General features: G+C 42.5%; 1 protein-coding gene and 1 long non-coding RNA gene across 2 annotated transcripts in view; one reads left to right on the top strand and one right to left on the bottom strand.

The window, feature by feature from the left end:
- Positions 1–1,788: 1,788 nt before the first annotated feature.
- Positions 1,789–5,194, bottom strand: LOC138259945 (uncharacterized). The gene is made up of 2 exons (XR_011198778.1): positions 5,028–5,194; positions 1,789–4,519 (listed from the first exon to the last, which is right to left on the bottom strand). It is a non-coding gene; the product is annotated as an uncharacterized lncRNA (long non-coding RNA).
- Positions 5,195–5,285: 91 nt separating this feature from the next.
- The window catches only part of LOC138259944 (uncharacterized), a 164,287-nt gene continuing 142,356 nt past the window's right edge, over positions 5,286–27,216 (top strand). Inside the window, exon 1 of the mRNA XM_069207940.1 lies at positions 5,286–6,055. Coding sequence (XP_069064041.1) covers positions 6,046–6,055 — 10 coding nt within the window. The 5' untranslated portion in view covers positions 5,286–6,045. The remainder of the gene's footprint in view (positions 6,056–27,216) is intronic.

Genomic DNA, 27,216 nt, shown 5'->3' with positions numbered 1-27,216 from the left:
GCTGCTGCTCAGCATGGCTAAACATTAGTGGCATAGTGGTGTGGAGTGGAGTAGAGTGGCATGGGAGCAGTGACGTAGAGCCCAGTGGTGCAAAGTGCAGTGGGGTACAGTGCAGTTGTTCAGAGTGCGCTGGCGTAGAGTGCAGTAGCAAGGAGTGGCGTGGGACAGAGTAGAGTGGCAGAGAGTGCAGTGGAGTAGAGTGGCATACAATAGAGTGGAAGAAAGTGCAGTAGTGTAGAGTGGTGCAGTGGCATAGAGTGCAGAGTAAACTTGCGTGGCAGAAAGTGCAGTGGCGTAGTGTAGAGTGGTGCAGTGCAGAACAGAGTGTAGTGCTGTAGAGTGCAGTTGCGTAGAGTGGAGTGATGCAGAGTAGAGTGGCATAGAGTGTAGTGGCATAGAATGCAGTAGTACAGAGTAGATTGGTGTACAGTATAGTGGCGGAGAGTGCAATGTTGCAGAGAAGAGTGTCAGTGCAGTGATGTAGAGTGGTACAGAGAACCGGGGCATAGAGTACAGTGGTGCAGAGTAAAGGGCAGTGGCAAACGGTGCAGTTGTTTAGAGTGCACTGGTTTAGAGTGCACTGGTGTAGAGTGCAGTGGCATGGGGCAGAGTAGAGTGGCATGGAGTGCAGTGGAATAGAGTGTACTGATGCAGAATGTAGTACTACAGAGTAGAGTGGTGTATAGTGGCGGCCAGTGAATTGTTGCAAAGTAGATTGTCAGCGTGCAGTGTTGTAGAGTGCACTGAACTAGAGTGCAGTGATCAGAGTGGCATAGAGTTTAGTGGTATAGAATAGATTGTTTCAGAGTAGAGTGCAGTTGCATAGAGTGGAGAGGTGCAAGGTAGAGTGCTGTGGCATAGAATGCCGTGGCACAGAGTGCAGTGGCATAAAGTAGATTGTTTCACAGTAGACTGAAGTGGCTTAGAGTGGAGAGGTGCAGGGTACAGTGGAGTGGCATAGAGTAAAGTGGTGTAGAGTGCTGTGGCATAGCGTGTAGAGGTGCAGAGTAGACTAGAGTGACGTACAGTGTATTGATGCAGAGTGCAGGGGCATACAGTTGAGTGTTACAGAGTAAAGTGCATCAGCATAGAGTGTATTAGCTTAGAGTGCAGTGGCGTACAGTGCAGTGTTGCAGAGTGGCATAGACTGGACTTGTGCGGACTAGATTGGTATTGCCTAGACTGAAGTGGTGTAGTGAGCAGAGCGCAGAGGTTTAGAGAGGTGTAAAGTACATTGGCATAGAGTAAAGTGGTACAGAGTACGGTAGAGAGACATAGTGGTAAGTAGCATACAGTGCATTGGCATAATGTGGAGTGGTTCAGAATGGAGAAGAGTGCAGTGCAGTGGCATGGAGTGGCGTAAAGTGGAATGATACAGAGTAGGGTCCAGTGGTGTGGAGTGGTGCAGAGTGGAGTGGAGTATGCATGGTGTGGTAACACACAGCCATTACAGACAACACATTTTTGATTGAAATGACCATTAGATTTGCACAGATATAAAGTTTTTCAAAACAAACTATACTGTGCACAGAAGATGACGTGTGGAAACTGCATCACCTAATTCAATTATTTTTTTTAATCATAAAAAGGTATTTGTTTCCAGCACAGTTCAGAATTAACAAAAATGTGCTTCATTTGTACTCCTAATTATGATATATTCTGAAGTTTAAATGTTACCATGTGATAGAAAAAAAGTATTTCCTAACCCCAGTATCCGGCAAGATTGTCCCATAAATCCTCTCACTTTGAAGTCAGAGAAAGAAAAGTAAACACTAAGTTCCCACCAAAGACAGAGCCTGACATTTGACTCTTTTAATGCACAGCCAATGTGATGAGATAAGAACATGATTTACAGGCCTGTTTACAGAAAGGGAGCACTCGGAAGGATACTTTAAATAAGGTTTTGGCAAGGGAAGGGATGAACTCAAGCTGCATTGCCTAAAACAAATAAAGGCAGCAAATTGAAAGCAATAAAATGTGAGTTACAAACCACAAGGCCAATGGCAAGCAACGGGTGGAATGCATTCACAAGAAAGCACTTTGAATGCACTTAAAGTGACATCCGTGAGATACTTTGTGGGGAAGGACCAGAATTTTAGTCCAGTCCATATCTTGCAGAGGTTTGGCTGCATCAATCAACCAGGTAGTATGACAAGAAGACCTGGAGTAGTTTTCATATTGCAGGAAAGGTCTGTACACCCATTCTATCAGTTTGCCACCAGTTCCTATGGTGTACAGCTTCTGGCACACCTCTTGTAAGGTTAATGCTAGGTGGCAGACATGAAATAGGGCATTTAATGATTATTTGAGGTGGTTGTAAATAAGGAGTTGACCAGGGTGAAGATGGTAGTCTGCCACAAGGGTTTGGAAATTTAGTAGCTCACCGTCCAGAAACAAATCCCCCAATTTTAAGATACCTGCAGCATGCCACTGGTGGAGTTGCTCTGAGCACAGCCATCCTGTGCGAGTGGGAAGGCTTAGCAAAGGTAGTGCAGGAGCATAGGGTTTCTTCGTGTCAGTGAGTTTTCAGGTTGTAGCAAGGCAAGAGAAAGCTGTGCATGATAACCCCGGATGGTGATCCGTAGAATGGTCAGTAGGAAACAATGAGCAGTGCATTAAGCCTTCCTTAAATGTCTTTACTAGTAAACCCCATCTCATGCAGGGAGGTGGGCAGAAAGCCAGTGAGCCACCCATTGTACCTGTGCAGCTGAATAATAGCATTCTAAGTCCAGAAGACCTAATCCACCTGCACTCATGGATAGCTTTAGAGTGGAAAGAGCTACATGACGGTGCTGCAGCGACAAAATCAGATGAGTGGCATGTCTGAAGAAGGATTGAAGGTTGAGCAGGGGATGGTTTGCAAAATAATACTATCATTGGGGTAGAACACCATCTTCACTAGTGTCACGTGGCCCACTGCAGAAAGCAGAAGAGAAGACCAGAAAGGAATCTGCGCTTGGAGGGACAGTGACGCTCTGCTGAGATTTCCATCCTGAAAATCAGTGGGAGAATGGTAGATATGAATTACTAGGTATCAAAAGGTAACTGGTTCCCAGTTCAGTCTGAGATCTAATTGTATATAAAGGGGAAAACAGTGCCATATGTTATTGAAACACTAATTACATTTTTAAATTCTTAAAGATTCTATGTGTACTTGACACTTAGGGATAACCCAGATCAATAGTTTGGCTTTTGCTCAGTTTCAAAACCATTTAAAGGTATGGACAGAACAGGCAATTGCCTTGCACAACTTTGCAAGGGGTCTGGTCTATGCTCACCCTTCACAAGCACGAACAAAGGACCATTGCAGCAGAAGAGTTTGCCAAGATGGATGGCTGTTGTTTGTTCAAACACTTGACAGTGCCTCTTCTGTTTCTCTCCTGTGTGCAGAGACAACTCCCCAGGTACCCAATACCTTCCGTTAGTCTTGGTGGACCCATCTTGTCTGGTTTTAGGAATTGTACTGCCTTGTTCTTCTCTTCCTTATTTATCCAGTTCTTAGCAACAACTCTTTGAATCACTTGCCGTGGATCTCCCATTTGATCTTGATTTCATCCTCCTCTTTTATTATCTTTGATTGGTAGTCCAGGCTCTCATTTCTGAGATAAATGTAGAGTCCCAGACATACACTCTAGTGCTGTGAAACTACAGACAAGTTGTCGGTACCTCACATCCTGACATTAGGTGTGAGACTGTTGCCCACACCATATGCCATGCCTCTTTAATTATTTTTTAGGATGAAAGTCCATGAGCGATTGGGGTAAGCCAGATGTTTTTGTTCAATTTGTTTAAACTAGCATAAGGTTAATTACCTTAAGGTTTCCCAAACTGTTTGCCAGGGGTTTTAAAATGTTCAGAAACATAATCAAAATGTTGCTGTTACCTTCTCTTCAAGAAAGATTGGGTAGATTTGGGTAGGGGTGATGGCCTTGTCGCAGTACTGAAGTGCATTAATTTACAACTGAACAAGGACATAATCTGACAGCTGAATGTAGCATACCAGGAGGCAATCACAAAAAGACCACAATGAATAAACTGTGCTATGTTAAAAAAAAGAGTAAATAAATGCACTGACAACATAGTAAGGCATGGCCTCTCTGTGTCTGTAGAACTGGCGTTTGTTCTTGAATTTTTGTCCTGAATTTTGACCCTTTGTCCTGAATTTTTTACAGTCCTGTCTTGAATGTGCCTCAATGTTGAAGTCAGACGAGATGTAAATGCCGTTTCTCTCCTCCGAACGTCAAACATGCAGATAGAAAACAGCAGGTCGGTGGTCCAAGGCGAAAAACAAAATGCGCACCCCACTCCTGGTACGAAAATGTAGCACGGAACCTCCATGAAATGCGGGGGCCAAAACACTTGTACATTTCAAAAGGAGAGATCCGGAAGCAGAGTATTTTTTTGATTAAATGAGTAGGTTTATTGGAAAATAGGACCCACGACCACAGCAGCACCACACCGGTTCAGGGCGCCGCAGGCAACTGGTATCCAGAATTCATCACAGTCCAATAAGGTCAGTCTGCCAAAGAAGAACATAAGTATATGCATATAAAACACGGCTAACATACCAAACTATATAAAAACTAAACGATACAACCGGTGTAAACGTCAACCCTAACGTATGAGACGCACACTAAAAGGACAGCTGGGAAAGACTAGCCCTTTTGACAATGACACCAACCAATAGTACGCAATGGGTGGGCCTTGCGCCCACTGTAAACTTTCAACAGTTTAGCAGGTGAAACCTAAAAACAATGGGTCTCTGTCGAGGGATACCATAGGCTGGATGTAAGTGACTCATCCTCTCATGACCACTGTGCTATCGCTACATTCCAACTTGGAGATTTCACCAAAGGAATTATTTCCGTTTGAAGCACTGCTCGGCTATGAAGAAATTTAATGACGACATGTAATCCCAATCCAAGATGGTTACGATCGGTCATCTTCGATTGGGAGTTAATACCTTTTTACATGTTACCGGAACGCGGCGTGGTAATTACATGAAAACAGGCAAGCTGTCTACGTACGATGTTATTTGCGCATCTTTTCTCAATGTTTAACATAGACTGCAAAACTGACGCTGTCCTATGTGCCCCGGTTAAGGCCACATCACCCCGATCACCACGTCAAACGTCGGTGCCACCCGCCGTACGCGTCTGAAAACGAGCCAGTCAGAAGTTCTTCCCATTAACCTCGCCCCTCGCGGCTTCTGATTGCATCAAACAGGGAGGGAATCATAAGGCTAGCACGAGATCACATGGACACCAATCATAGAGCTGAAAGGCGTGGCCGAGGGTCGCTAGGGCGGGGCTGATTAAAAGAGTGACGGTGACATCAGGGACGCATGTTTTTTAAAGTGCCCAGCAGCGCTATATATTCTGGTGTTTATTCCGTTTTCAATGCCTATGTGAATGAGACCACGGGGTAGATCGCACAATAGGTACAGCCGCAGCTTCAGCAGGACCCGGGTGGCGATTCATGGAGTGATAGGATAGTACTGCTCAGCGCACCTATACTGCACTGCTCATTACACGTCACTTTACTGTATACCCCCTACCAATAGGGCATTGCTGCACAGCACAGTTCACCATGCGACAGCACACGGCTGCTTAACTCGAGACCTTACATGACAATACACCACACTGTACAACTCTTAACATTCGATTGCACCATACGCCACTGACGACTGCACTTTATTCCTCAGAAGCGGACTGTATACTTTTGCACTATTCTGCTGCAGTGTATAGCGTCTAACTGCGCACAACACCATTGCATCTTATTGAACTTTGAATAGCACACAATACTTCGCACCTTTTGACTGCACGACAAGGAGGTATACTGTGTACTGCGTTTTAGTTTAAGGTATTCAACACCAGTGTAATTATTTTTTTTAGTATTTAACTTATTTTTTTTTTAAACATTGAAAACTATTTCATATTTGGAAGTTTTGTCACTGGCGGAAGCAGTATTTTCTGTAGTGGAGCCAGACCTGCTGCCTCTGAGCTCCTAAGCTTTCTTCTGTGAAGTCACCGCAGGACTATAATCATGGCAGAGGGTGAGTCATTAAAACCTTTAATATAGAACTAACGTGTATAATATCTGCGCATGAGGGATTCTTAAGCCATAAGGCTGTCGTGTTTTGTGATACTGGAAATCCAGAATGAAAGTTTCAAAATAACTTTAACCGTTTATAGTATACTTGAAAGGAAAATATTTGAAAGTGCTTCATAAAAGGAAAATGTGACATTCGTAATAGAATAATAACTGCAATTAAGAGATGTGATAGCGCTCTACAAGAATCACGTTTACCCATTGAACGGTTTACTAGGTGCATTATAAACAGTGATGTGCAATATTTCCCTATAGTATTGCAGCCTGTTCTGTGTTTGAAGTATTGTGTTTGTGTTTTCGAGGGATTGTTGAGAGGACATAAGGTTTTGCTTGTTCTGGCTTACAAGCATTAGCACATAAAGGCACAGGTGACCCACAGAGGGTGGATTTAAATTGGTTCTGACTCAGAGGTCGAGTGGAAGTAGGACTATTGAAATTATGAGGCAGTGGAGGACCAAATTATGCTGAAGGGTTTACCAAGGGCGTCAAGAAAAGGCGATTTATATAGCATAGTGCTGTACATTCCGGGCCAGTATTATTTTTATTTTTTGTCATTTTGACATACCTTAAAACTGTTAGGAGGTTTCACTTCTTTAGGACCAGTCTACTCCTAAAATAGTACAACTGTGCCAAGGTGCAATTTTAATTATGCCAGTGTAATTGGAGTATTTTTTAAAAAAATGTGTAACAAATGTATGCGAAATTACAGAGATTATGCCATTACGTTACATGGGGTAATTTCAGGGAGAAATTTTAACTCTGGAGGTACTGTTCTTATAATTTTTGAATGCAAGCAGCATTTCAAATAGATTTCTTACTCAAGCGGACCTGTCAAGTAAGTTTTGAGCACCAAAGTACAAATTCAAACGTGAGCGTCAGTGTTCTGAACATGGGTGGTACTTCTTTTAACCCTTTCGCTGCTAGGCCCACCCCTGTGTGCTAAGCCTTTTTCGTCTATTTGGAGTAGTTCATGCTTAGGCCTCCAAAACTTTTTGTCTACATAAGCTATCCATGGCACATTTGTTTGCTTTTTTTCTCAACATTCTCTGGATTCTAAAGGTACCCAGAGTTTGTGGATTCCCCTGGAGGGGACCGAGAAATTAGCCAAAACATAGCTCAGTTCTGTTTTTTTTCTGGCGAAAATGGGAAAAAAGTGATACAGAAGATAGCGTCTGCTTTTATTTCCTGCAAATGGCATCAATGTAAGGTTTACAGTGTTAAAATCACAATCTTCCCAGTTTTCAGAAACAGACAGACTTGTTTGAGAAAAACCACATTAGTTAACACAGTTTTTGGCATTTTTCTGGGAAATAGTTAATTTTTCCTATTTTTAGTGCTTTTAACTTCCTTCCAGTTTGTGGTGGAAACAGATGTGAAACCCATGGTGCATCCCAGAAAGCTATATATTTATGAAAACTAGACAAAATTCTAAGTTTTGCGAGGGGTCATTTGCCTAGATTCTTCAAGGTTTTCCCAAAGTAACTAAGGGCCTGATTAAAACCTTGGCGGATGCGAAACTTTGTCACAAATGCGATAGCTATCCCGTCCGCTGTATTACAAGTTACATTATATCCTATGTAGCTTATAAAACGGCAGGTGGGATATCCGTCACATTTATAATGGAGTATCCCATTAGCTAAGGTTTTAAACAGGCCCTAAGTGTTGAAATAAAAAAGTGTTGAAAATTCGTAGGAAAAAATGCTAGACTCTTCTGGTTGCCAGGTTATACAGGGCTAGTGGGTTTTCCAAGAACTTGAGGTACCAAAGCCAATAACTGAGCTGCATCTTGCAGTGATTTTTCATTGTGTATCTGGTATTGAGCAATTCATATGGTAAAATATGAGTAGTGAAAAATAGGTGTCAAGGTAACCTATGTTTTTCTGAAGTTGGTACAAGATATGGAGTTTAGAAGCGTTGGTTATTTGCACATCTCCAAATTTGTGGGTATCCATAGTTGCATGTGAATTAGAGGGCATTTCTCAAAATGTCTTCTTTCTTACATGTAGGCTTACATTTGGAAGGCACTAAGGAAGAGAAATACAATTGGTAATAACACTTATTCTACTCTTCTGTGTTCCCCTAAGTCTCCTGGTAAAAGGGATACCACCCTTGTGTGGGTAGGGCTAGAACCAGCAACAGAAAAGGCCCCTATTCACAACATGGACACATCAAATGATTTAACTGAAAACTGACCCTTGTTTTGTAATGTGCCTAGCTGTGGATTTTGGGCCTTCCTCAGCAGGCACCTAGGGAAACCTAGCCAACCTGTACATTTTTGAAAACTAGACACCATTGTTTTACCCTGAATCCCCGGCAAACCTCAATCTTTGACTAAAAAAACATATTTTCTGCAGATTTCTGTGACAGAAAGTTTTGGAATCTGCAGGAAGCCACAAACTTCCTTCCACCCAGCATTCCCTTAGGGCTTCTGATAAAAATGGTACTTGGCTTGTGTGGTTAGTCCTGGTGCCCTGGAGAGGAAATGGCTCAAAACGCAACATGGACACATCACATTTTTCCACTCAAAACGGACCCTTTTTTTACAAAGTGGGTAGCTGTGGATTTTGAGCCCTAGCTCATCCGGCCCTTTGGGAAACCCCGCATACCTGTACATTTTTTAAAACTAGATTCCTAGGGGAATCCAGAGTGGGTTGACTTGCGTGGCTCTCACCCGGTTGTTTTATCAAGAATCCCTTGCAACCCCAAACCTTTGAGTAAAAACATTTTAGTAATGGAAAATTATGGAATCTGCAGGGAGCCACACACTTACTTCCACCCAGCATTTCCCTAAGTCTGCTGATAAAAATGGTACCTCACTTGTGTGGGTAGGCCCATGACCGGAATAGATCACATGTGGGTCAATGGTAGTTCTTGCATGAGGACTACTGTTGACCCCAGTGTGATCCATTCCTGATGTGAGCATAGGCCCAGACACACAAGTGCAGGCCTTGAAAAATCAGAAAATTTTTAATAGACCGGCAGGTCGAGTAACTTAAATAATCTACTCGACCTAACTGTAATGTACTTGACCCGTAAACGGGTCTCAAATTGTGTGATCCTAGGCAAATAGTCTACAGAGCCATTTATTTCTTAATTCTCACATCACCTTCAAATATGTGAGCTTAGCGTTTCTGCAGTACAAAAAACCTTTGTTTAAGTAGACTAAAGTTTGCTGCATGCATCACAAGAATCTATCTCACAAACTTATGAGATCTAGCCCACATAACCCAGGCGTCTTTTAGTTTACTAACAACATTGCCATCAGAGCAGGAGTGTTTCTCAGTTTGTTTAAACACTCAATCTTAATAAATATATTACTAAGCCATGATGTGGTAACATATTGTCATCTACACACAGTAACTTTCCAAGAAATGTCCAAAAACCTCTCCACTAACTTACAGCTTTACTGATAAAACTATATAGTGTATTAACAGTCAGTGAAAATTGGGTTTCAGAAAACATATTCTTTACACATCAGCATGTAAAGTAGTCTGATTTTTCATCCTATTAAATTATTTTTTCATCACCCAGAAATACAAAAGAGGGCTTTCACAACTACTGAAATATATTTTGAAATGTTTGCACATTTGACTTAGTCATTTAAATGTTGTGTTAGGAAAAAACAGACACCCTATATCCTTTTATTTTACATTCTAAGCAGCAGGTCACACAGTTCACCTTACAAAGTCCTGGAACTCTGCAGTCAGAAAGAAAATTAATTGCAAGAAAAATTAACTTTTGACCTCTGTTTGTGAACACAGAGCAAATGTGACATAAGAACAAGATTTAAAGGCATCTTTTATTGCCCCACCACTTTACAACTGAAGAGAACACCTGTTCAGTGTCAACTCTCCAGAAGGGAGGAGGAAGAATAAAAATAGTTCAACCTGATCAATTAAGACTGTGGTGGTCCCTCAAGTGGATTTTTGGAGCCCTGCATAGTATTTTATGTTACATGAGCAAATGTTCATTTTTAATTTAGTCTAATCATTGACTCAAAACGACAGCCTGTGATTAGTAGATTTACATTTTTCATGTAAATTCTATGTTTCAAACTACCTCCGTGTGGAATCAAGACACACATTTTATATTTATTTCACTATTTTGTAGAATAATTTTGCCTTTGCTTTGGACACTTTATGGAATAAGGAGTGCAGAGGGGACAGTTTAGACATATGTGTGTGTGTGTGTGTGTGTGTATATATATATATATATATGTATATATATATTTATTTCCACTATGTATATTTTATATTACATGTTTACAATGGGGCAGTTAGCTTGAAAAGGTTGTCTTCTTCCGAGTGCAGCTAACAGTGGGCACTGATCGGAATTACAATATGTGTTTGTCTTTCACAAATAATTAATTGACAAAACTATGGACGGTGGTGATGGCAGTGGATTTATGACTCTATTATCTAAAAGTACTCACAGTAATACATTGGTGACTATTCAGCAGTTACATCGTCTCCACCCTTCTTGTGACATGAGGAGACAGAAACAGGCGTGAAAGTCTCCTTTCAAAAACTTGCTCCATGTCTATACGTGTTGTTGTTATTCACAAGTTAAAAATGGGTATCTCCACACATTGAAACACCCTTTAGTGTGAAGAGTCTTTTAGGCATGCAGATGTTGGCCTGTAATGTAAGAAACTGAGTTGCTTACTGAATAGGCAGAATATATTTTTTATCAATAACTTTAGCCAAAACAGCTGAAAGAAAGTGCACCAAATAAAAGGAATTGGGGCCTCTTTAGGTCAAGCGTACGAGTACGACTTCTTGTATACTTTTAAGTATACTTCTTCTGTGGGCTTCCAGCTATTTCATTTGTTAGTTTCAGTGTCATTTAAAAATCCTTGCTTGCTAGTGGTCATTCATGCCTCTTTGTCTCTCCTTTTTCTCTGTGGGAGTAGGGACCAACTGCTGTATAATTACGCTTTGGCCTGTTTATCTGGTCTGTAGGGGACTTTTCTTGCTTTGTTTCCAGCTCCTGACTAGGGAAACTTCCCTTTTCATTTGCAGAGCATTCTTCCTCTGAGCTTAGCTGTAAACAAGGCTATAAATCAGGTTGTTATCTTGGTCACATTCAGTTTTTATAGGCTCTCTGCACCCTCTCTCAGCTACCTGGCTCCTGCCCTTCCTTGGCTTGGATTTTCTTTTCCAAGTGTGCCTGCCTGTGTACTGAAAGCTTGTAATTGCTTATAGCCTAGGCATCCAGCTCTACCAGGGCTCCGCAATCCTCAGAGACAGTGCCCACTTCTGCTACTTACCGGGATCCCACTCACAGCTCTATCAGTGCACCTCAGTTCAAACACTTTAAGCCCTCAGCTGTGCCAGTGCCGCCCCCCACACACGCTGTCTGCCAGACCACCTCAATTTTTGCACCCTGCTGCTCCAGTACTGGGACCTCATGCGCAGCTCCATCAGTGCACCGCAGTTCACACACTCCAAGCCCTCAGCCGTGCTAGAACCGCACACATGCCATCTGCTAGAGCACCTCAGTTCTTACAGCCAGTACTGTCTCGTATTCCAGTACAGGACCTTGGGCGAAGCTCCATCAGTGCACCTTAGCGCCTTCTGCATATTGCACATTCATCTGCTCTTTATAAATAGTATAATAGTAAAGCCAGAAAATCAAAGACATTTCAAAATATGAAACATTGGTTCCTAATGATAGTTTTCTTAAACTATGATTGTGATTGGCTGCCAAGCTTTCACCCTCTTTTGCTTTTTCCTTTATCCAGGTGTAGTCCATCCCTAGGACTCCTGAGGCCCTGCAAAGTGTGTACAAAACTTATAACAGACAATTCAAGCGAGACCTATTGTCTTTACCAATGTTTGTTGTTATTGTAATTGCCTGCTGTCCTGGCCCTGCTTCTCCTCATGTTTTGAGGTTGAATTATTAACAGGATTGTGCAGTGTGCAGTTAGGAACATGTCAACTATGACATGAGGTTCCCCAGTTCCTAAAAATGAGAAAAGAAACAAATATATTCACCAAAGCTTTGGCCAAAGCAGGGGGGGGGGGAGGGGAGGGGGGCAATGAATAGGTTGTTTTGTAGCAGAAATACAGTTTCAGGGGCTTTCAAGTGTCCCAGCTCCATGCGCGAGTCGGCAATTCATTTCAAGCGCTTTGACTTGTAAATATATTGTTGGCTTTTAACCACGCCCACTTCACTCCCATCACTGTCACTCGTTTGTGGACTTGCCTTTCAAAAATCACTTGATGTCATTGATAAATGCTTTACGTTTGTCCCGCCTTAAGGCTGTTTTTGTCAAGGCGTGCAGATTGACCGTGTTACATGGATTATTGCACGATTGCTGTTATACTTCAGCATGGGTGAACTATTTTTTTCTTTTGTCTCTCCCCTTCGTGCTGCATGGCGGCCTTGGCAGTCACAGCGCAAACAGGCACAACAGCGTGAACTCGATTGAAAGTATTGAAGAGCGGATCACATTTTTCACAGTTACCTAATCAGAGTCATTTCGTCTGGCACCAAGCCCAACCTGTGGTACATATACAGTGAAGTAACCACAGATTGTGTGAACAGGGGCAGTGGTGAACCACGCTGTACACGCCGCGATGTGTGCCCCGGTGCATGCACCAAGCCTGCCCATCCATAAACAGTATAATGAGGTGCAGACAGTGTGAACAGAAGAAGTCGTGCACTGCAGTGTACATGGTGCCATGTGTGCTCTGATGCACGCACCGAGCCTAACCCGTCGTCCATAATCAGTATAATAACGGGCAGTGTGAACAGAATCGGGGGCGCACCGCGCTGTATGTGGCGCCATGTGTGCTTCTGATGCATGCACCGAGCCCACCTGTCGCCCATAAACAGTTAAGTAACTGCAGACAGTGTGAACAGGAGCTGTGCTGCACACGCCATCATGTGTGCCCAGGTGCATGCACTGAGTGAGCCCCGTCCATAGACGGTATAATAATGCGCAGTGGGAGCAGTCGTGCACCGCGCTGTGCACGCCGCCATGTGTGCCCCTGTGCACGCACCGAGCCCGCCCCTTCATCCACAAACATTAATCCGTTGCCTTGTTCAGCTCTCACACAGGTTGTTTGTAGGTTGGGCGGACCTTAAGAATTTATGGCGGACGTTGGTCATGCCCAGTGAGAAAGGAGTATGCACAGAAGGTATCTTCTTTACCGAGATAGATGCCGTGGGCACCGTTTACCACCAATCAACAATGACAGTTAAACAGCATGCCCACAAGTTTATCCTGTAAATAGAACACATGGATTGTGTAGGTAAAGGCAGTATGGTGTAATTGACTTGAATATTCACACACATAAATGTATATGATAGCTCTTAAAATCTTCATATTTAGAAAAACATCACACAACGTGCCTTATTATTGGAATTTAGATATTTTGGGAGATTTATAACAAAGCAGTCAATGAAATAAAATGTGGCTATGTTTCACGTTCTCTACCAAGATTTGGCAGTTTTAGTCCGAGGTGTTAAATGCACGTGTTGTGCAGTGGGTTGGCGAGGGCAGCTCGCATGGCAGTCTGGTTATAGGAATGTCAACTACCAGAAATTAATCTGTTTGCTGCTCCAAATGATGCAAAATCAGCTGTGCTCATTTCTTTTTTCTTGCGCATTTCTAAATCAGAAAAAATAATAAGGCTGTGGATAAACACAGTGTATCCGAAATTAATGTAAATAGTTTCTATGGAACTATTTCTTTTTCCTTGTTAAAAAAAAAAAAAAAAAACAACTACGGTAATGCCCTCATTAAATATTGTCCCATTGTGGCCCAGTTTTTATTTTTTAACATTATTATACGTTTGTGGCCGTGCAAACAAGGCACAAATTAAAGCTAACTGTGCAGAATTTAATGGATTCCATTAACTACTTGTCAAGCAGGCGAGGCTCCTCTGCTATGGTGGAGAAGCGTCGTCCCCACCTCCCCCCCCCCCCCCCTCACCAGCAACAGCAGCTGCAAAACTTTTACTACAAAACGATAATAAACCTAGTTTATTATCATTTTGTAGTAAAAGGGGCGGGCATTGGGGGATGACGAGCACTGAGGAAGGTGCACAGAGCACTCCCCTCAGTGCAAATGTATGTTTGGCCGGCCAAACATACATGCGCAGAAGGTTCTCTCCAGCCCAGCAACACAGTTGCTGGGCTGGAGAGAGCATGCACAGGCTCCCAGTCATTCCTAATGCTGCTTTGAGCTGCGTCAGGATTGGCTGCAGGACAGGCTGGGAGCCTGTGCCTGCAGTGCAGGAAAGGAGCGGCAAGGTGGCGGTGGAGAAGGAGGTAAGTGATTTTATTTATTTATATTTTAATTAATTTGCTCATCCCCCCAACCCCCAACAAAGCATTGTGAGCCGCTCCTGTTCTCAAGTGTAGTTTTCCAAATCGAATGCACGCAATGGTATACACATGTTAGCATTTCATTTGGTGTAAAAGTACTTTTTTAGTTACCGACAGTAAAGCCATTGCACACTGCATGTGTGTTTGTGTGCTCGCTTTATTATCAGTGCCTAGAAGTGAGCAAGGGAGGTGTGAACTGCTTTGTTAATGTCATTAGATTAGGATGTGGTGTAGAGGCGAGGATGTGGCTTATGGACCTGCGCTGCTGACCTTTACGTTGGCTCAACATCCTGTGAGAGGGTGCAAATCGCTTATTCTCCCTGCGTCTACTAAAAAATGTATATGACCTTGTGTAACATAACTGGTGCTCATGCAAAGCACTCTTAACACCTTCAGGTCGAGTTTGCGCTATATAAAACTGCAAAAAAAAAAAAAAAAAGTTTACCTTTACAGCGCTTCACTCTGCACTTCTGCGTCTGGGCACAACCCATTCATATCCCATTCCCAGCCACCCCCTCTGAGCGATATACTCCATTATGGGCCTTCAGAGCCATTTGAATGGCGGTGTGCCTTGAAGAAGAGTTTAAGGCGTGCTGTCAAGCCAGCCAGTGTGGTGTTTGTACAAACAGGTGAGCACCCGGCCTGGCACACTGCCTTGCTGCTGCAGACGGAGTCGTTCAAGGCACAGACTAGGGCCTGTGGGATCATTCGTGCCAGCATGCCTTGGCACGGTTCATCACACTGGTTCAAAAGTCAAAACAGCTTCTCACTAATGCGAGCTCCTAGCGCACCCCAAGGCACATGAACACACACAACAAACGAATTTCATAACCACATTTTTTCCAAAATGCCATCTTATGGGATCATTGTGCAAACTAGTACATAAAATACAGAATAGCAGCAGGCCATGCCCACCTGCAGGGCTAGCTGTGTTTTAAATAGGACTCGATTTTTAGCAGCAAATATTTGGAAATAATTGAACAATGAATAAAAAATATATTCCAATAAAGCCAAATGTGCTCATGTGTAATCAAATAGCGCGCAACAGAAAAGTGTAGCTATTACTCCACCACACTGTCAACTGCTCCATGGAGACGGCTACCTTCCTTGAGGACTGGAAGTATGCCAAAATCTGACCTCTCCTGAAAAACCCCTTGGCCGACCCCCTGGACCTCAAGAACTACTGCCCCATCTCACTGCTGCCATATTCAGCCAAGGCCATCGAAAAGGCCATCAACGCAAGGCTCCACAAACACATTGAAAATAACAACATTCTGGACATCTCCCAGTTAGGCATCGGGAGCAACCACAGCACAGAAACTGCCCTCCTCGCTGCCACGAATGACTAACGCTTGCTCCTCAACCAAATAGCAGCCCTCATCCTTCTGGACCTCTTGACCGCTTTCGACAGGCTCTCCCACCACACCTTCTGCTTCAGCCTCCACACAGCTGGCTTCCAAGACAAGGCCCTACAAAGAATACGCTCCTTCCTGGCGGGCAGAAACGAGAGAGTCAGACTCCCACCCTACCTGTTGGAACCTACAGAGATCAGCTGCGGAGTGCCCCAGGGCTCCTCCCTATGCCCCACACTCTTCAACATCTACATGGCCCCACTCGCATCCGTTGTCAGATGCCATGGACTGAACATAGTCTCATATGCCGATGCCACCCAGCTGATCATCTCACTGACTGAAAACCCTTCAACTGCCAAGAAGAACTTCCACAACTGGATGGAAGCCGTTGCCGGCTGGATGAAGGAGAGCTGCCTGAAGCTCAACTCTGACAAGACAGAGATCCTCATCCTCGGACCCTCCACAGCCACCTGGGATGACTCATGGTAGCCTGCGACACTCGGCACCCAACCCCAACGAACCATGCACACAACCTCGGCTTTATCCTGGACTCATCTCTCGCAGTGACCGGCTCTATCTATTTTTTCGCATTCTCCTGTTTTCATACACTCCGACTTCTCTAGAAAATCTTCAAATGCATCCCAAATGACTGCCGCAAGACCATAACACACACCCTGGTCACAAGCAGGCTCGACTATGGCAAAGCATTATACGCCGGCACCACTCAGAAGAATATGAAGAAACTACAGCACATCCAGAACGCTTTTGCCAGGCTCATCCTGAGCACGCCCTGCTGCTAACACATGACCAAACCCCTGAAAGACCTCCACTGGCTCCCTGTCGAGAAAAGGATCAATTTCAAATTTTGCGTCCACGCATACAAGGCTCTCCCCAACTTAAGATCTACTTACATCAACCATCGCATCATCTTCTACTCCACCGCTAGACATCTTTGCTCAACAAGGACTCGCGGCGAAGAGCTGGAACACCTTGCTTCTTCACCTAGGGAGTCACCATTGTTACCTCAATTGAGGCAGGCCCTTAAGACCTGGCTCTTCGACTGAACCACAGAGGATGCATCCCCCATGAGACCGTTACGGTCAAGTAGTTGTGCTTTTTTAAAGATTTGATTGGTTGATCATAAGCACTTCTCCAAAGTATTTATGGGTACAGGATATAGTACTACAATTTTACTCTTCATACTCCTACATACCTCTGTGAATCCTCCCCTTTGTGTCAGACTACTCTGGGGGCGCCATGACAACGGGTAGTGTCACTTTTCAAATGGTTAGTCAATTCTTTTTGCTCACTTTTTCAGTTCTCATAGGTGTTGGCCCTTGGAGAAGTACCTAATGGGACTTTGGTCACTATGATGGCCGACAGTGATGAAAACTATGCACTATGACCTCCAGTGGCTAAATATATGGTTACACTGCATTACTTTTGGTAATTTTCTTTTCATGTGGTTATGTCCTCTAGGGACTAACTATATGATTTCATGACCATGTTTCTTACTATTTTCATTGTAGTGTTCTTTAGGGGCAGTTCTGAGCATTACAGTCTAATGCCAAAAGTGCATTTCTAATAAAGGTTTTTATTTGGTTTATATGATAATTGTATATGTTTTATTAATCTCTCCTTATTGCACTTTTGGCCATGATTTTGACCGTGAAACAGGCCAGCCCACCATCCTTATTACACTATGACTATTTGAACACTCTTAATATATTTGGTGACCCTTCTAGTTTATTTCTCTTGTTACTCCGTGGCTGTCTTGTGTCTTTTTGGGGGGAATTGTGTTACCAGCCAGCAATTCTGATGGTGGGGTGATGAAAGTGGTATTCTATTGGAATTAGCATGACAGATTTAAATTAAGGATGCTTAGTGCTAAATGTCAACATTTTCATTTTTGGCCGCAGATAGAGGAAGCAGGTAAATAGAAGAGCTTTAGTTATATGCAGAGCCACTGGAATTATGTGGCAGGAAAAGACCAAAATATGCAGCAGCGTTGATCAATTTATGTGGCAAGAGAAGTCTAGATATGAGTTTACAATGCCAATAGCTCTAAGTCAAGCAAATGCAAGACCCATTGCATTGCAAATGCTTGTTGTAATATGTGACTGGTAGTTCTTTCTTTACCTGCGCCATCAGGGCAGCAGTCTGTTTTGTAAATGTTGGGAAGGCTAATTTTGAGAATAACTGGAGAGAGTTAACCTCTTCCAGGAGGATTATATACTGTGCTCTTTCCTGCCCTAGAATATTTTGGTGCAAATTAAAAGCTCCACATGTATTTTAGGAAAGGTTAGAAAAGTAGTAATTTTGCATTTTGAAGCTTTTGTTGCCAACTGTACTCATTCCTCCACCCCATCTCTGACTGTCCTGTGTGACACAGATAAAATTACTACATTCCTCGTACCAAACACTGTACAGGTAAAACGCAGTGCTGCAGCATAATTGTGAAGGCAATAATACCTTGAACTTAAGCCTGCATTGAAATTCATGGCATTCTTCTGCAAAACGGAATTTATTAGTCTGCATTAGAGGTCGCCCCCCACTCACCCTTACGTCCGACTCGTCCAGCTGAGTACAGTTGGATTAGCTTCTACTTGCTGTTAAGGCATCCATTAAGAGTACAGTAAAGCCTTTACAGTGGACCAGTGCTTAATTAATAAAAAAAGCAAGTGCCCAGGCCCTAGGTATTCCTCCTGAGGCTACTGCAGCTTGCACCACCCACAGCTTCTGCCAAATGCAAAGACCAATGCTATCCACTGACCATAACACTTCTGCATATGCACCCAAAACCTTTAAAGTGTCCTGGATACGCTGCCATTATTTTTTTTAATGTAGCAATTTGTTATATTCTTGTGATGTACCCTTTTAAAAAATAATCAGATAGTGCTGCTGTGTGGTATGTATCAAAGTGCTGAGCACCATAAAACACAGGCACAAATGAAGCACTGTGGCAGACATTACACAGTATACATCAGAAGCATGCTAGATAAACAAATATCTTTTACTTATTGGGGTGTACAAGTTAAGGGGCGGACACCTCACCTATCTAAGCAGGTTAGTGTCTGGTTGGTTAGCTGCATTATAGTCTCTAGGGCCTGTCCCTTCTTGTTTTAGCCGCTTCACTGTCTATTTTCCTCCTTATTAGCATCACTGAAGGTAAAGGTCTCTCTTAAGCTCGATGGAGCTGCAGCCCTTTCCTCGTCTCCAATTTAAACAAATCCTTTTTCACTCAGGTGTACAGCTCTTGTTTGCAGTGTGCACAGCTGTGCAGGATAGTGGGCCCACCTGGCATCGCTCTGTCCCTTGGATATATCCCAACCCAGACCTGAACATGCGCCTCTTCAAGGAGAGGCACATATTCCCTTAGTAAGATCACAAATTCCACGTCTGAAAGCCCATGCTCCTTTAGTGAAATTGATACACCCTCTTTTGCATATGATTGAGGAGCACAACATCCCATCAGTGAGATGTACATGTTCTCTTTGGTTAAGATGCATAAGCTCCCTTCCATGAGATGAAGCTAGTTGAACGTTCCTGCTTCCCTCTGCGAAATACACGGCTCCCCATAAGAAAGATTTACAAGCTCCCTCAGATGTCCAGTCTCCAGTCATATAATGCCAAAATGTCACTTAGTGAAATAACCAGCTATCCCTTATTCAGAGGCTAAAATCACTAGCTATCCCTCACTCAGCGGCAAACACCCCTCTCAGGAAGAGATAGAAGCTGTCGTAGTTGGACTCTCGCTCCTGGGCGAGACTGCTGGTTTAGGGGAGACAGCACTTTTGTTTGGAAATGACTATGCCACTCCTACAACAAGTCACAACTGTCGCCCAACCCTCCTGGCTCACAAGCAGTGCCTCACTAAAAACCCAAACAGTAAAAGGTGATTTCTGGCAGCCTTATGCATGAACTCTAGATAAGACTTCTCAGGGAAATCGTGGTGGAACGGAAGTTACCCTTATCTCTTGTTAACAAGACTCAGTGACACACAGGCAATGAAGGAGATGCAGGAGAGTTTCCAATATATTTATTGAAGAGGCTGCAATCTACAATAAAATGCATGTACTGCAATGATTAGGATAACAAATAGTAAAAGAAGCATATTTGTGAAGATGAGAGTTGTGAATATAAACCCCCTCAACCCCTTTACAATAAACATGAGATGTACAATTTCTAGCAAAGAAAACCTGATCTCTAACCTAATGAGAGCTAGGTATGATAAACCTAATCTGTCAGTACCATGTCCATGAGAAGCACCCCCCCAACCCTTGTTACCTTGGAATGAGGTCTGTAGGTCAGACTCTGTGGTGACACAAAGGCTGTGTTCTGCAGCAATGCAGCAAGGTGACGTGCAGTGTAGATGGCATCTGGAAGGAATCCCTCTAATGACCTTGTCCATGTGAAATGTATTTATACAGATCATGTAGGACCCCTGGTGCAGGTATGTTCCCAAACAACTGATAAGGAGGCATACTTGTGGTGGCAATTATAAAGACAATTCCCAACAAGCTTACATTATGTTCCTATCACACCTAAGTGAGAAAGGAATATGATGTTAATACCTTTGTACATCACTAATCATCATGCAAGGCATACCGTTTTCAAACTACTAAAGTGCTGAAAGTTTGAATTTTTCGTTGGCAGTCATACACGCAAATGAAGGACTTCATAAAGAGGGTTGAAATGAGTGCTACTGAAAAAGTGATTACAGGGTTAAACTAAACTAATAGACAAACTTAATTCTTTTGTTTTTGATATTTGAAATGCTACCTAGACATCTGAAATCTTTCGGTAGAGAGTTCCAAACAAACGAGGCAGTTTATTTGACTGTAGATAATTCCCTGAGATTTCTATGGGGGATAGCATGTATTCAGACTGCTGAAACTGGAAAGCTATATATTTGATGCCAGCAAACTTTATATCAGGTTATTGCTACAAAGGAAGCCACCAATATTCTGTTCACTAAGAAAAATCAATTCTATCTTTATAGAATTTAACCTAAGCACATTTTTTTGCCATACGATTATGGAGCTCCGTCGGGCATTTTTCATGGTCCATATGTGTAACATAATCTGGTTCTCCTGTAGAGTGCTCGAATGCTCTTGGGCCTAGGTCGTACTATATGAAAATGCAATAAAATGTCCTTGAAGCAGGCAACTTTCAGATACATTTTTCGGCATCGTCTGCATAGTGGTGAAGTGAGACACTCGGCACAACCGTCAATTATCTTTTTGGTTCCATAGGTAAATTGTACAATGTCTGTGTTAAGATACATCCCTAAGGGACTCCGTAGGTGGGTAGTAGATGGTCTGAAGGGGTGCGCAGTAGCCCAACTTGTTGTTTGTGTTAGTTAGAAAGGAATCACAGCAGCCTTTGGCGCACAAACATGTTTCTCAAACGTGGTTAAGCCTCTGGTAGTTAGTATTGGTAATAGCTTAAAAATCGAAAAACACGACGAGGCTGAGATCTGTTCTGTAGAATGAATGTCAACAACTATTTCATCATAGTTCTTTTCGTGCTTCAGCCTTTGAGAAATCCTGAGTTGGCAGGTTGCTAATAGAGTACCATTTTTCAGGGAACATATGTAATTGGTTCTCAGTGCATTTCTAAGCGACTTTACCAATCAGGGGTGTTTGTTATCGGGTCTCCAATTGTCAAGCTGATAAGAGGCAGCATGAGTGCTTTTCAGCACAATCGATATTATTGCTCTGTTTTTAGTGAATCTGGTAAAAACGCCCTTTTTTAAGGGTGCATTTATTAATTGGCACCATAATTTAGAAACGAGCTGATAATTTAGAAACGAGCTGAAAATTATTTGTAATTATTGTGAATAAAATTGTGTTTTCATAGTAAAGGATAGGCATCAAGGATCCTGATAAACTTGTGCTCAGAAACAGAGTAGACAAGGATTTGAGAGAGAGGTGCGGATGAGGCTGAAATTATGATAGATAGCTTGCTTAAGTGAGAACATTTTATTGCTGAATAAAATAGTAGAATTCCTTATCTTTGGCAACGGATTTCACTGTTTAGTTCAAATACAGGAATGGCTTTAAGTTTTACAATTTGAAATTGTTCTTTACATCCGTTGAGATCATTTTTGTTCTTCATAAATGACACTCTGGCCTACAACATGTTTTTGTATAACTTTCTATGCTGTCTTTAATGCTGAGAGAGTCTTTTATTTAAACTGCGATTTAGATATTTTATTTTGCCAAGCAGATCTTCAGTGAAGCAAGGGTTACATTTTTGGCGTGTAATTTTGTTAAGCTTACTGTAAACAAGCAATTTTGTCATCAGCCTTTTGGATAGTGGCACTGTAGTTGTCGAAAGTAACAGACATCATTGCTTATTAGAATTTAGGAAGGGCCTTCATTTGAACTAGAACTTCTTTTTTTTCAGGGATGTGACTGAATGATCCTTTTACGATTATTTTAGTAGTCAAGTGCGCTGCCTTTGGAGACCCGGGCAGATAAATATCCAATTAAATGACGAATTGGTGTTACCGGTTAACTTCTAGGAGTTTGAGACAATTAACTGATTAGACCAGAGACTACTAGATTCATGGTTTTTACCTCTGGCATGAGTGAGGTGATACGACAGATGTTGCACATTGTTTCGATTTAATAGTTTTGGGAATGAAAGGTCATGAAAGTCTTTTGAGTTCCTCTAGTTTATATTTATCACTAACGTAGATGTTGTTAGAGAGAATTTGGTTCACCAAACAGGTTTTCTCTCAACAAACATTGACATTTTTTGTGGTAAATGTAGATATCAGCATTTGTGTGGTGTTGACCTAGATGGGAACCACTGGAGCACTGCACAATAGATGAAAGCACAAGAGTATAATTGTGATTACCAGAGTGCGGCGGAGCACAGATGAGTAGTACTGAGTGGCAGGGTTACGCTCCTTGAAGAGATGTGTCTTTAGCTTTTTTTTATTAATTGCAGAATAGCTGGAACTTAGATGCTGTTCCTGATCGTGGGTGTCGAATGAGAAGGCCTGCTTTCTGTTTTTTTGGTTTTTCCCCCCCCCCCCTTTTTTGGCACTTCTTTGTTTCACGTCTGGTGATGTCTTGGCTTCAGGGGTGGTATTACGTAGCTCAGGTTGTCAGTTTCTGTGCAGTGTAAGTCAGGGTGTCATTTCTGTAGGCAATGAAGTTGGTTTTGAAATTAAGATCCTGAGGCTGTGATGTCGTTTGGGGGCGTAGAAAAGTGCCAGACTTAAATATAGTGTTCTGTATATCATATTCTAAAATATAATCTCACTAGAGTTCATAACATGCACCCATTGTGGTTATATTTTTGTAGGAAGTGTTTAGGACAAAATATTTATGTCAGATGATATTTCTGTGTACAATATGCAACTGAATGAGAAACAAGTGTAATTCCATGAGCATTGAATTTATGTAGTCAAACATCTTCTTTGCAGAGCTCAGGATGTCTTTCATGGTTTCCAAAGGGGAATTTTGGAGTCTGTTAAATAATGTGCTGCCACCGTCCAGAGTGTAGGACTTGTTCTGTAAGTCAACTAGATGAAGAAAGGGCTTCACTGTCTTGCTTTTCCTGGCTTTGTTTAGTTTGAATGTGAGGCCTCGATCGTCAAGGGTGAATTCAAGTAATTTTGCATAGTTTGTCAACTGGCAGAAGCTATATAGGTTTATGTTGGAGAACCTGGCTGGAATCCATGATTGTTTGGAACTGCAGATATCCATAATATTCTCAGCTTACAGTACTCCGAACATTGCCGGACATTATGCAGTTATGAGGTTGTGTACGACCCCTTCCTGTAATAGCAGGTACATATGCCCCAAGTGCCAAAAGGATATATCCTGCAGGCAAATAGATGAACAATTCAAAGATTAAATCTTCAAAGAATATATATGTTCTGCTACTTCTCTTGTACCATCTCCATTTTAATAGTTATGCATAAACCATAGAAGTATACTAAACTGGCCGTGCGTTCTGCATAAACAACTTGATTTACAAAAATGATAAAATCTATTTGTCAAAACAAAACACATGATTAACCGAAATATATATATATTAAAATATTATTACAGGTAACATTAAACGCAGCTTTTACAAAAAAATCTAAGATGAATGGAATTATACATTTTAAGTGCTGTCATCTGATTGGAAACCAGGGAGCCAGGTTGCAAAGTCACTGTCAGTGTACTGACATATCAAGACATGGCCGTGGGCATTGAGCAGGGAGATACATGCACCCTGATAGAGGGACACAGTGACACATGGCATCATGGGCACTGGCAGTGAGAGCCAGGAGACACTGACCAAGGGGCACGAACCCAGGGACACAGTGGCAGGACTTCTTGAACAGCAGCACTGGAAGCCTCGAGACATGTACATTGGGGACTGTGAGGGCCAAGAGACATGGGCAGTGTGACCCGAATATATTGATACTGGGATCATGTCCAGTGGCTGACAAAGACACAAAGAGGCCAGTGCCTGGCTGCGGCAGGTACAGATAGCAGGATAGGGTGGCCAAGGTTCAGACTCAAGAACAGAGAGAGCGAGAGGAACAAAGAGATAAGGTATGAAGAAACACTAACATGGAGGCATACGTGCCAGTGCATGGATTTATGGACACTTGGATTGAAATCAACAATCAGGGACACTAGGGGTTGAGGGAAGTCCTGCAGGGATGGAAAAATACTTGCTATGGTTTTATTTTATGAGGTCCCGCTATTTTTAGATTCCACTCGATCCTTCTGGGGAGTGGACAAATTAGGTGTTCTGTTCAGTCAGAAACTGAATTAGCAATTAAGATGCCTTTAAATCTTATTCTTGTCACATTTTCTGTGTGTGAGACAGAGGTCAAAAGTCTGCTTGTCTTCTTGCAATGCAAATACTTTTCCTTGTGACTGCAGAGTTCCATGATTTTCTAAGGTGAACTGTCTGACCTATGTGAAATGAAAGACTTTTGGTATCAGGTTTTTCCTAACACAACAACATTTATATAACTAAGTCAACTTTACACACATTTCAAAATATATCTCCGTAGCTGTGAAAGACCTTTTTTTGTACCTCTGTGTGATGAAAAAAACATATTTTAATAGGATGAAAAAAAGTCAGAACACTTTACTTGGTGATGTGCAAATGACAAATGTTTTCTGAAACCCAATTTTCACAGATGATTTCTAATGCACTATATAGTTTTATCAGTAAAGCTGCAAGTTAATAGGAAGGTTTTTGGACATTTCTTGGAAACGTACTGTCTGTAAATGACAGTGTCCTCCCACATCATGCTTTAGTAATATATATTTATTTAAAGTGAATGTTTAAACATAAACTGAGAAACACTCCTGCCCTGATGGCAAAGCTATTAGTAAACTAAGAGGCAAATCATGCATAGATCGTGAGTACCCTATATGTGGGCTAGATGTATTATACATGGAGCAAACATTTAGTGTATTTAATCAAACAAGAAGTTTTTTTTTACAGCAGAAATGCTGAACTCACATATTTGACGGTGCACTTATGTGAGAATGAAGAAAAAGGCGACAGTAAAATACAATATTTGCCTAGGATCACACCATTTGAGATCTGTTTACAGGTCAAGTACATTGCAGTTAGGTCGAGTAGTTTATTCAAGCTACTTGACCTGTAGGTCTAGTAACATTCTTATGATTTTTCGAGGCCTGCAGATACTTTACAGATGGAAAACATGGCCCCATCACTGTTGTTGTGAGTCACGGATCATGATGCAGTTATTCATGGACACAGTATGGATGGATTAATGGACATGGGCACTGGGTTAGGGTGACTGCCCCCTGGAGCTAGCGGCACAGGCACAGAGAAGGGGAGACCCTGATTGTGGAGCATAATAAGCTTAGACAAGGCCCTGCATCAGAGATGCATAGGCTTGAACTCTGAGACAAGTATTCGTGGCACATGGGCCAGGTAGACACTAGCGTGGCTTTCAAGGTATGAAAAGGGCAGTCACTGGGGCAGGGATAAGTGGATTTTGGACGCAGGGCAAGAAGACTGACATGGACACTGGACTAGAGAGGCACAGATTGGGGTCATGAGACTTGGATTTTGGCACAGGAAGGCAGGGACTAGGGTCCCCTGTTAAGACACATGAGCACACCATATACTGACTTCACATACATTAGAGTTGGAAGTGGTCCAAGACCTGATCACCCTATAGCGTCCTCACTGTAGGGGATGCCGAAGCCAGCGTACAACACTGTGCTAATCAAGAAAGCCATCAGTGCCAATAGGCTGTTTAAACTGAGCTTTAAAAAACTGAAAGATTTCACAGAACTGTGCGTTATCACGGTCCATTCAATTGATCTTTCACCTGCCTGTCATAAAACAGTGCTATATATAACCTTATATGTTTATATTCATCATCATACCCAAAACCCAACGTTCATCAAATTTTCTTTTAATAGCAGTTATTATATTATGCTACAGTGCTATAATGTATAAGCTTTCAAAGCCCCATGGGCTTCCTTCTTCAGGTAGCATTAGAATCTACTGAGATATATACTGTAACTAGGTGCTTGAAACAGTGATTTTTCTAAATGTCCAACATTTTGTAAATTGACAGTAACAGACACAGTACACACATACATCAGTGCTAGCCTAACTCGTGTGTATGGACGGAATGGCTTGTTATCTCCTCAATGATAAATTCATTACCATGTATAGATTTGTCTACATTTGTTGTATCTCAGTTTATTTTCAAAAACAAGCCCAGCACTACTATAATTAGGTATTTATTATCATCTTCTAGAATACTAGCTCATTTTTGTGTCACATTTTATGCCACATTAAGTTTCCTCCAAGCACTGAGGGAGGACTAGACCAAAGGAAAGCGGTACAAGAACAGAGGAAGGGAATAAGATGGGTTGAGGGAAGATCGAAGGAAGAAATGAGGCACGAGGATGGCCTCAGTCCCTCATGAACTTGCATCTCACTGGAACCTGTGAAAGTACAATGTGGGCAACCAGACATAGGTATCTGGACTGCAATTAAGAAAGATGGGACAAGAGATACAACGAGGCAGTCGGAAAAGGAACGACCAAGCATGAAAGGGGGAGGAGGGTAAGAGGTGGAGCGACAGTCGGATGGACTAATGCCTCACAAAAATGTTCTGGTACACGTTTACCAATATACTTGGGCCGCCAGAAGGACCTCCTGTGAGGCGCACTCTCACGTACACTGCGCTCATATCCCCTGGTGGTCCCGCTTGTGAGAAGTCCCAGACACCACTGTCGAGGGAGGTTCTTTACAGGGTGCTGTAGACTTTGGAAAGGCTGATTCCTCGCCTTTGTAGGCCTGGACCGGGCTTCCAGGCCTCTAGCCATCATGGAGGGCTCGACCATGCGAAGGCTTTAGCTAAGCAAAGGTTGAGGCTTCCATCCGGGAGAAGCTA

Source organism: Pleurodeles waltl, chromosome 9, assembly GCF_031143425.1.
Source record: "Pleurodeles waltl isolate 20211129_DDA chromosome 9, aPleWal1.hap1.20221129, whole genome shotgun sequence".
In the NCBI taxonomy this organism is placed as follows: Eukaryota; Metazoa; Chordata; class Amphibia; order Caudata; family Salamandridae; genus Pleurodeles; species Pleurodeles waltl.
The sequence above is the reverse complement of the archived record's forward strand: the minus strand, read 5'-3'. Positions and strand labels throughout refer to the sequence as shown.